Source organism: Pollicipes pollicipes, unplaced genomic scaffold (genome assembly GCF_011947565.3).
Source record: "Pollicipes pollicipes isolate AB1234 unplaced genomic scaffold, Ppol_2.1 Scaffold_4881;HRSCAF=5763_pilon_pilon_pilon, whole genome shotgun sequence".
Taxonomy (NCBI): Eukaryota; Metazoa; Arthropoda; class Thecostraca; order Pollicipedomorpha; family Pollicipedidae; genus Pollicipes; species Pollicipes pollicipes.
Window position 1 is genome coordinate 5,802,777 of NW_023596576.1, and position 9,543 is coordinate 5,812,319.

The 9,543-nt window shown below is 55.9% G+C and overlaps 1 protein-coding gene across 1 annotated transcript in view; it reads left to right on the forward strand.

Annotated features, from left to right (window-relative positions):
* The window catches only part of LOC119099674 (trophinin), a 35,057-nt gene extending 25,917 nt beyond the window's left edge, over positions 1-9,140 (forward strand). The window contains exons 4-6 of the mRNA XM_037222737.1: positions 8,527-8,571; positions 8,680-8,871; positions 9,117-9,140. Coding sequence (XP_037078632.1) covers positions 8,527-8,571; positions 8,680-8,871; positions 9,117-9,140 — 261 coding nt within the window. The remainder of the gene's footprint in view (positions 1-8,526; positions 8,572-8,679; positions 8,872-9,116) is intronic.
* The last annotated feature ends 403 nt before the right edge of the window (positions 9,141-9,543 follow it).

A 9,543-nucleotide genomic window follows, 5' to 3' on the forward strand; every position in this document is an offset into this window, starting at 1 on the left:
GCATACATGTTAATGTTCGACGATATCAATATCAAAGGATGCCACGGAGCTGCGGCTGGAGGTACGCCTTTTGAGACACCAAAGATTGATATTCTCTGACGTGAGATAAATGTCATTGTAAAATAGACCAGCGCGCCCTGAATAATATATTGTGTCTCCTGTTTTTTTCCACGGGCCAGGCTCCCTCCGGTTCTCCCAGCCCATCACAAAGTTTTCCCAATGTCCCTACTGATGTTCTCGGTATTGCGCGGTATGGAAACAATCGACGAAACGGACCGGCACCCGGCCTCATCTGTATGTATCAGCGTGCGGCCGGGCGCCCTAAACAGCGTGATGGACGGTCTCGGCGACAGCACCTGACCTGCCGCGCGCCTCTCGCTGCAGGCCGCCGTCGGCCGGCAGTCCGCGGGACGCCCGTCCGCTCGCGGCCGCCGCCGGTCCAGGCCGGCGGTGACGCCGCGTCGTCGCCGTCACGGCGGCGGCGTCACGTCACGGCGGGCCGGGGGGCGGCCGTACAAGGCCGGGCGGGCGCGGTGGGGCGCATCTCGAGCTGCGGCCGCCGCGCCCCGCCCGGCGCCGCCAGTCCCGGCCGCGCGCCGCCGCCGCCCGCCCGTGTTCGCCTCCTCTCGGCGCACAGGCGTCGACGTCGCCGGGCGCTCGTCACCGGCCGCGACGCCGCGGCCGCCGTCGTCCCCCCGCGCGGTTTGAGTGGTGCGAGGATGGCGTGACGCGTGGGGGGGGAGGGGCGAGAGAGGGGGGGGGGGGGGGCGGCCGGTGGGGCCGGAGTGGCGCGATGGCCGGTGTCCACCACAGGCCTTCTTCCACAGCTTTGATCCTTTGGTCCTCCCTGACCTTCCCAGCCCACCGTGTACTTCGTGCGGCCCCCAGCTGCGTCACTCGTCATGCTTGTGGTCTTGTAGGTAGTAGGAAACTGTTCTCTTAAGTCGAATAGGTTTAATTTCACGGCAAGGGCTATAAGCAGTTTGCTTTCGGGGGTTAGGTGATAATTCCAGGTTACTTCCCAAGCTCGGGTATTCAGACGGCGGCGGCTTCTCATCTGGACTTAATGGTAAGAACACACCCGATTTGTTTGCTGCAGTTTTAATTTCGCGGGACTTAAAAGTCTTTTCAAATTAGTTACGTCTGGCAACCATGTAATGCGTAATAGCAGCCTAGCTAAGTTTTTCAAGAAATGCTTGTATCTTTAGACATATTTACGCAAATATGTTGACGCCGACATTAGATTCATCACTCAGGGCCACAAGTCGGCCACCCAGCTCAATTTTTGCCAGTTTTCTGGATGTGGGTAGAGCGTCTGTGAGACTGAATGAGCTGTAGACTCTTCCTACCTGCGGAACCAGCTAAAAAACAATACTGTAAAAATTGCAAACAGCAGCCCCGGACTTCCCGACGCTGAAATCATTCTGTTCTGGTGATTATATGGCCACTTATGTCACAGTCCAGGCGAAGTTACAATAGTTGACAAATTTGCGATCACTTTTTAATTATATTTGTGCTTCAGTTTGAGCGAAAAAGCTGTATATGTCCTGTTGCGATGGTTGAGCAGACTTTACAAGTCGAGTTCATCAGGAGAACTAACTTAGGATTTGTGCAGCCTGATGCTGTCTTGGAAGCCGCCAGCTTACAAACTTTGGAAATTTTACAGGGCTGTTAAATGCTTGCATTATGTTCAAACTGACTGACAATCTGACAACTCAGATCACAACCTCGCGTACTTGTAGATCACAAAAAGGTAAAATTGGTCTTCTGAAAAATATTGAATGAATTATCTTGTCTACTATCTAGCAGCTGAACTTTAAACAGTAGTTTATAAAACGCATTCTCAGTCGTATAATAATCGCCCATAATGACCAGGGGTAACAGATTATGCGTAAACTTGCTCATCGAATCCCCATGGAAAAACAAGATATCATTTTAGCATACAGAACAATATACATCCATAATTTCGACTCCATGCTGGACACACCAAATGCATGAAAGTGGACTCGCGATAACTGAACGCATTAAGCACGTTTGAGCACGCTTTTAATGTGTCCTGTGGCAGATACAACTTTTGATGACACGGTATTGATTGCCTTATCCCTCGTGGAATAAACAGGCGAATGGAGCAATGGATGTGATATTTCGGCCATATGCTTTTATCAAAACGACTATCAACAGTAAATCAACTAGTATCATTCATATCATAATTGTTTTATACTATCAGTAGGAATTCACCGCTGAAATTCGTTTTGATAAAGGCATAGCCGAAACATTTCATGTATCTCTCCATTCCCCTGTTTATATTACGAGGAATACGGCTATTCATGCTGTCTCATCTATATGCATAATGCTTCTCGCAAATGCACTTTACAACTTAAATGCTCAAATTGCAGTGCATGAAGGCACATTTGACGTCATATTTCGATGCGACATGACGGTGATACCGGACCGCGTTGTTGACCAACACCGGCATATGTGTTCGTTTCGCGCAACGTGCTTGAACCCATTGGCATCAGCAAATCAAACGATAGTGATGCAAATTAGAACAAAACTTCAACTCGTGTACGTTCCTGCGAAAGCCCTACTTGCATAATTTCTACATCATCTTGCATGACTTATTCCACCGAATTATGATACAATGTTTCTAGTGTTCCTTTCAGGTGCCTAAGCCTCAAGAACTGAATCAGTTCGCTCGGAAACTAGGCAAAAACATGAGAAGGAGCGAAAAAATTACCTGTAATTCACATGCTAGTTCTGTTGTTTTAGCTCCAGGCTTGACATCTTCCGGCATATAGTAATCCTCTCCGCTCATTATGTTAAACTGCACTTTTGGATTCAGCTGATTATATTGAACGCTTATTTTTCATTTTCCATCGCGCAAATCACGAGTAAAATGCTGACAATGAGAGGGTACCACTTATTTTAATTCGGTCCAGTTTAAGTATTGGGCACACAGCATGGCCGATGACCCAGCCTGAGACGTTCCATTGTCATTTTGCATGTGGCGGAGCAATGTCATCACAGCCCGTATTAGCCCCGTATGCTGTGATCTTCCTAGCGATGATCTGCCGTAATTGGCCGTTTCGTTCCTGCACCTTCCGTGAGCGATCAGAGTCAGTGATGAGTGATTGCCCGCTCGCAGTGGCTGCGGGTATGCCGGTCACGTCCCGTGCCGCGTTTGAGCGCGAGAACGCAAGAAGAGAGAGCGGGAAGAGAGAGAGAGAGAGAGAGAGAGAGAGAGAGAGAGAGAGAGAGAGAGAGAGAGAGAGAGAGAGAGAGAGAGAGAGAGAGAGAGAGAGAGAGAGAGAGAGAGAGAGAGAGAGAGAGAGAGAGAGAGAGAGAGAGAGAGAGAGAGAGAGAGAGAGAGTTGTTCCCACAATGCATGCATGCACGTGCAAACACGCCAACAGAGCTATTCATTGATTAACAAGCATACCGCTCCCATATATATAAACAGTGAAAGCACTGCCGAATTCCACCATTCAACATAATATTTTCATCACGTGCGTTACCTGCACAGCGAGTTCGGCCGTGAGCTGTCCGCACCAAGCTTACGTCGTAACGCCTGCGCGAACAAAAAGCCTACCCAAAAAATCCTTGGCCGTATTTCAAAGTCGTCAAACTGGTACGGATCTGCTGGTGCGAATGTCTGAAATCGTGCTGGGCATGGTCGGATGGGGAGGGGAATAGCAGAGAATACAGTAGAGATCCCGACTTTGAAGGGCTGCTGCGCTTACCGGCGGCATGAGTGGTTTCGCAGGGTTGTAAGATGAACCATCCCAGGGCCTGGGCCACCTCTATTCGGCTCCGTTGCGACGCTGTGTAACGACTACTTGGCCTCAAACGTCGGAGGCACCGACCGCAGTCACCCGGGCTGACCGTGGATATATGGACCCGTCAAGGGCGACCGTGTGGGGGCCAGGGCACAGTCTGCCTTTGTGCGTGGGGCGGCATGACAACGTCTGCGTTGGTGTGAGGGTGTGTTACGCTGACCGTGTTACTGCGTGAGGTGGCTGTTTGCGTGCCAACTATCTAGATATGGGCCCTGCTCAGCATGCAGTAGACTGCCCATCATTCCGGTGCGGTGCAGCGGTGACCTCTTTGTTGAAGGTCTCGGCCCTCGACAATGTTTGTCGAGAGCTGCCATCCTTGTCTCTTCCTCCCCCCCTCTCTCTCTCTCTCTCCTCTCTCTCTCTCTCTCTCTCTCTCTCTCTCTCTCTCTCTCTCTCTCTCTCTCTCTCTCTCTCTCTCTCTCTCTCTTTCTCTCTCCTATCTAAAAGGAAGTTGACTCTGATAAAGCAGTTGAAGTGAAAGTAGCTTGGCTATGGCGAGTTGGCATTGTCATCTGCCGTTGTTAGATGAAGGCTGAAGGGGATGTATTTGGTTTATACGTCATAATGCATCGTATTCTCTGAGTGGAAACAAGTTTTTGAGACTATAACATTATGCCCGTAGACAGTTTTATGTTGGCGATATCATGTCGGGCCGAATTACCGGACAGTCACGTGATCGATCGTGCAAAGTTATGTACAAGCATGACAACCAGGACAGCCATGACAACCATGACAACTGGAAGACATGACAGTTAATTTAACTTAATTCGTCATCCCTTTAACTGACCCTCGTCATAACTTGTGTAAAATGCATATATTGCAATGCAAATATTCACTACTGAGGCTCACCATTGAAGTTTACCGTTGAAGAACACCCTTGGAGTGCGCCATTGTTCCATGCGTGCCATTGGTTCTCGCTGCCGTGGGACGCTGTCACTAAGGCGCAACGGTGACAGTTATGGTGGGCTTGAGTGTGCCAGTCTATTGACCCCGTCTTTTATGAGGCTAAGGTGCATGGCTTGGATGGGGCAGGGTATATCTGTACGTGCCTGAATGTCCAGCACACCTTCTCACGGCACTTGCGTGCCGATACGCTCAGGCTTACAATTACCGAGCGGCGGCACCAGCGCCAGTGCCACTACCTCGTCCACTGAGGCCGCGCACCGTACAGCCACGTGCAGACAAAGCCGCCCGCAGGCCGTCCATACTGATGTGCTGCTGTCATGTCGTCGCTGTAAAAGACCGATCAGTCGCCGGCGCCGCGCCGCGAATCGACGTCCCGCCTTCCGTCCGACGGTGGCGCCCCTGGCGGCCATCAAGGGCGGCACAGTGCGCGGGCGGACGTGCGCTGGGCGCGAAGCACGTGCCACGCTGGCCACATCGTGCTCCGAATCGGACTGGGGGTCGGCGCAGCGACGGTTTGGGATCGGTGTCGCGTGCCTTCCCTCGTGGTGGCCTCCAGGTCGGACGGCCTGAGGTCTTCTCACGTGGAGCACAGAGCGGAATTTGTGGCCCTGACACCTCGCCTTCGCGTTGTTTCCCCCTTTACAATATACGTCAGGTACGTTTCAGAAATTTTACGACTCCCTGAAAATTTTTGGGGCACATCAAAAAGCAGAGATCCCTGTTCCGAATGTCGTATGCAATGCCAGCACATCCAAAGTATCGCAGGTCACTTCTCAGACGCGCCGGGCTCCGGTGCGCTGCGTCTGCGCGCGCCGGCCCCGCGTGGGTGGCGCCCCGCGTGCGGCTCTGATTGCCGGCGGTGGCGGCCCGTGCCGAGCTGTCCCGGTGAGTTATGGCCGTCACCGGACGGCTGCTGACGGCCCGCTCCCGCTGACACACCGGCCGCCCGGCGCCCTGAGTTACGGTCCGGCACCGGTCCGGCGACCGCGCGCAGTCGTGGTCCGCCCCGGACTCTGGAGCACTGCCCGTGCCAGATGGGAAGCGTCCGTCACACGGCGCCCAGCGAGTCTGGGTCGTCTGCGTTCACCCGCAGCTTGGCCAGGGGTCTGTTCGTCATTGGTGCCGTCGGCTGGCTCGTCTGCTTTCGCTCGCAGCTGGCCAGGGGTCTGTTCGTCACTAGTGCCGTCGGCTGGATCGTCCGCGTTCTCCCGCGGCTTGGTCATGGGTCTATTCGTCAATGATGCCCTTTTTCGACACGGCCTGTGCACGACCGATGGTTTTTTCGCGCCAGCTGCGTTTTAATGTCTTGCAGCATGTGTGGTTCGTGTTCTCTTATGAGCTAACTGCATCGGATCATGAGAAAAGTGCTGGTCTGCGGCGGTGAACCGGTCACGCTCGCGCTGCCCATCGCAGCACTGTTGGCGGCTGTGGTCCGGATGACTGCCGGACATCTGCTCTGTCGGAGAGTGCGTGTGCTTGTGGTGGACGGGAAGGAAAAGGTGGGGGGGGGGGGGGGGGGGGGAGTCCACTGCTTTGGACAGCGACTAAGGCTTGAAAGACGGCTGATATAGTTCGCAGACAGATCGGTCTTGAAATGCGTTTGGCAGCCGCTATTGTTTTCTTTCCATCGATTCCCCTGAATCTGCCCCCGTGTGCGTATCTACTTCATATCTGAATCGGGCGTACAGCCACCGTTTACTTACTGCGCTACCGCGCCCGCTTGAGCCACAGAGGCCGTCATTCCTGCACTGTCTTCTTCTCAGCCTGCTGCATGCAGGTCACTTTGCCCACGCTTTCTGAGGCGGCAAGCGTCTCGGAGCGCTGTTGCCCTGCCGATCGGCCCTCCCCGCCGGTGAGCCGACCCCCGCCAGCGGGACTGCTGACGTCAGTCGCAGCCGGCCTGCGCCGCTCGTCAGGCGCCGTGTTGACCGCGGGGCCGGCTGGCGTGCGACGGTGTCAGCGGGTGTCAGCTGGACGCCGGCAGGGTGGCAGGCAGGCGGGCCTGGGGCGGGCCGACGCCTCCGCGTCGCTCATCACCTCCTGCGGCGTCGCGGTGCACCGATGCACGCAGAGGTGCAGGGGGGGGGGGGGGGCCGAGCACGCACCCTGACTCCAGGCCTGCGTGTGGCGCCTGGTGGGGGGGGGGGGGGGGGCGCACATCAACATCCGCCACGCGTCCAGGGCAGGGTCATCGGTACTAGAAGCCCATGCATGCATCCATGAAGCGCCTAGGCCTGGTTGATACGTCACACCATCGATGTTCACGCATTGCTTGAGTGCTGAGTACAGCAGCCCACTCGGACAGGAACCCATATTATCTTGCATGGTTGAGCACAACTATCAATCCAACAACCTTCTGCATCGTGGCTGCTCCCTTACCTAGTGTACGGTTGTCTCTTCCCAGCCACGAAGCGTCTGATTTATGTTTCGTCTCACCCGGCCAAAGTCTTTTGCATTTATCTAGCGTGACGTATGAGGTGTGTCATGTTGGTCTATTGTCTCCACTTCCGCATTAGCCTCCGTTTTCCTTTTCTGAGTTTTACGATAGATAATTTGCGGCTGCTCCTGTCGTCACTCTTGCCTCACTGACAAGCCGTGGCCGCCCGACGCCCCGCCGTCGGCATGCGCCTCTCGCCAGCGCGTCAGCGCCCACCTCCTCCGCAAACCTCGCCTTCACTTTGGCCCATCAGCCGGCGACATTCACGCCGCGCGCCAGGCATTGGACGGCTGGATTGTGAGCCCCCACTTTGCCAGCTTCCTGCGCGGACGCCGCCCGGCTGAATGGAAAGCCTTGGTCCGACCGGCGCTGTGTGCCGGTGTGCTGGAGTGAGAGGAGGGAGGGGAGGTGGCGGCGCCGCCGCGGAGGCCAGCGCGGGCGGGAGCGTGCCGCGCGGCTGGGATGAATGCCGAGCCGACGGCGAGCGCCTGGGCGGTGCCGAGACCGCGCGACGGCCCCGTGACCTTCGCGGGCCCACCCCGGGGTCGGGGGGTGAGCGATGGCTCGGTGAACAGTCAGACGCGGACCACAGACGACAGCCGCCGTGCTCAACGTCCAACGTTCCGGACACGGCGAGGGCAACGCAGATCCGAAGTGACCCAAAGCACGGTTCAAGCTAGCATTTATTCAACCGGCACCTCATTTCGTTCCACACATTCCACATGCAACTTGCTCCGAAATACATTGCCAATAGAAAAGACAAGATGCAAAACCCATCGTTTGTCGTCATGCCCATCAAACAAACCAGTCAACTTTTCTCTGAAAACGTTTTTGTTTCGTCATCATGTATCAATTCGTCATTTTGGTGATTGCGTGTGTGGTCCCGTGGGATGAAATAATAAAGTATCGCAAAGCGAAGTGACGAGTAGGGGTATGATCAGGAAACGACGCCTCCGGAATACTAATTTACATGGATTATGAAAGCCCGAAACATCGAGTCATGAGTTTACTCCTGCTTAACCTATCAGTCGTGCATGTCAAATCTGGTGCCAAGTTATGCCATTCTAATGACGATTGGTATTATGTGTTAATATGACCCAAGATGGTCCGCTTTTCTCTAAAATGAGACAAGGAAATGAATCAAAATCGGTTACTGTGGACTTTTACTGAATGTGTGATGCAGCCGTCACGGAAGCCTGAGGACAAGACAATGGTCTACCGCTGCGTTGTGGTCACCCCGTCTGTCTTCTCCAGACTGACAATGCCTACGTCACCGGTTCGCCGTCCGTCACCGTGCCCCGCCATGCCGGGAGTTCGGTCGCACTGACGACTGTCTGCTGTCGGCAGGTGTGCGCGGCGATGGCTGCCGTGTCGCGGCCGCGCCAGGACGCGGTGAGCAGCGGTCTCGGTCTCGCCGCCGCCGCCGGCCGCAGCCGCTCGGGCCGAGCGGCCGCTTCACCGCCGCCCACGGCCACCCGGCTGCCGCCCGACGGGCATGAGTTCCCGCCTGACTTCCGGCTGTGCGAGCTGGCCGATCCGTGCGAGCGACCGGCTGAGAGCGGTGCCAGAGATAACGCCGCCAAGGGTCCCTCGCTCGGTCCCAGTGAGCCGGCGGGGGACTACCAGTCGGGGCGCGTGCCCGAGGAGGGCCGGGCAGAGTCGGGTGGCTTGGAGTGTCAGCGGTCGGAGTCGGTGACTGAGGTGGAGGGCGGTTCCGTCGCCGGCCCTGGATGCCGTGACAGCCGTGACAGCGGTGGTAGACTGAGCAGGGCAAGGGAACAGAGCGATGGCGACCTGAGAAAGATAAAGACTAGCATAGTAGGGGGAACGCAAGGTCGTACCAGCGTCCGCGACCGGATAGCGCTGTTTTCCAGCCCGTCTGTGGAGACGCTGACGGCTCCCCGGGTCCGCCTAATGTCGCAGAACTCCATCGACAGCCAGATAACCGGGGTCAGATCTGAGCACGTGCGGGCCCAAGAGCGGTCCAAGTCCGATCTGAAACTGACCGGGAACGAGACGCAAAGGTCCCGGTCCCGAGACGACGTCACTAAGCGCAAGAAGATCTCTGACCCATCGGGCGCTAGGTTCGGCAGCCTTGGTAACATGCACGTTCGGGGCAAGAGTGGGGACCTCTCCCCCAGCACGGAATCCTGCTCCTCTCAACACTCTCTGCCCTTGCCGACATCCCACTCGAGGGACTCCTCCACGGGGCGGTCCGAGTCCTCCGGCGACGGTGATGTGGGCCCCAGTCCTCTCGCAGAGCGGTCTCAGAGCCTGCTCGATCTGGGTCGGGTCGAGAAAAGGCACAGCTACGCCGGCATGCATAACAAGGGTTACGGTTTTCATGGCGCCGTCTCGGATCTT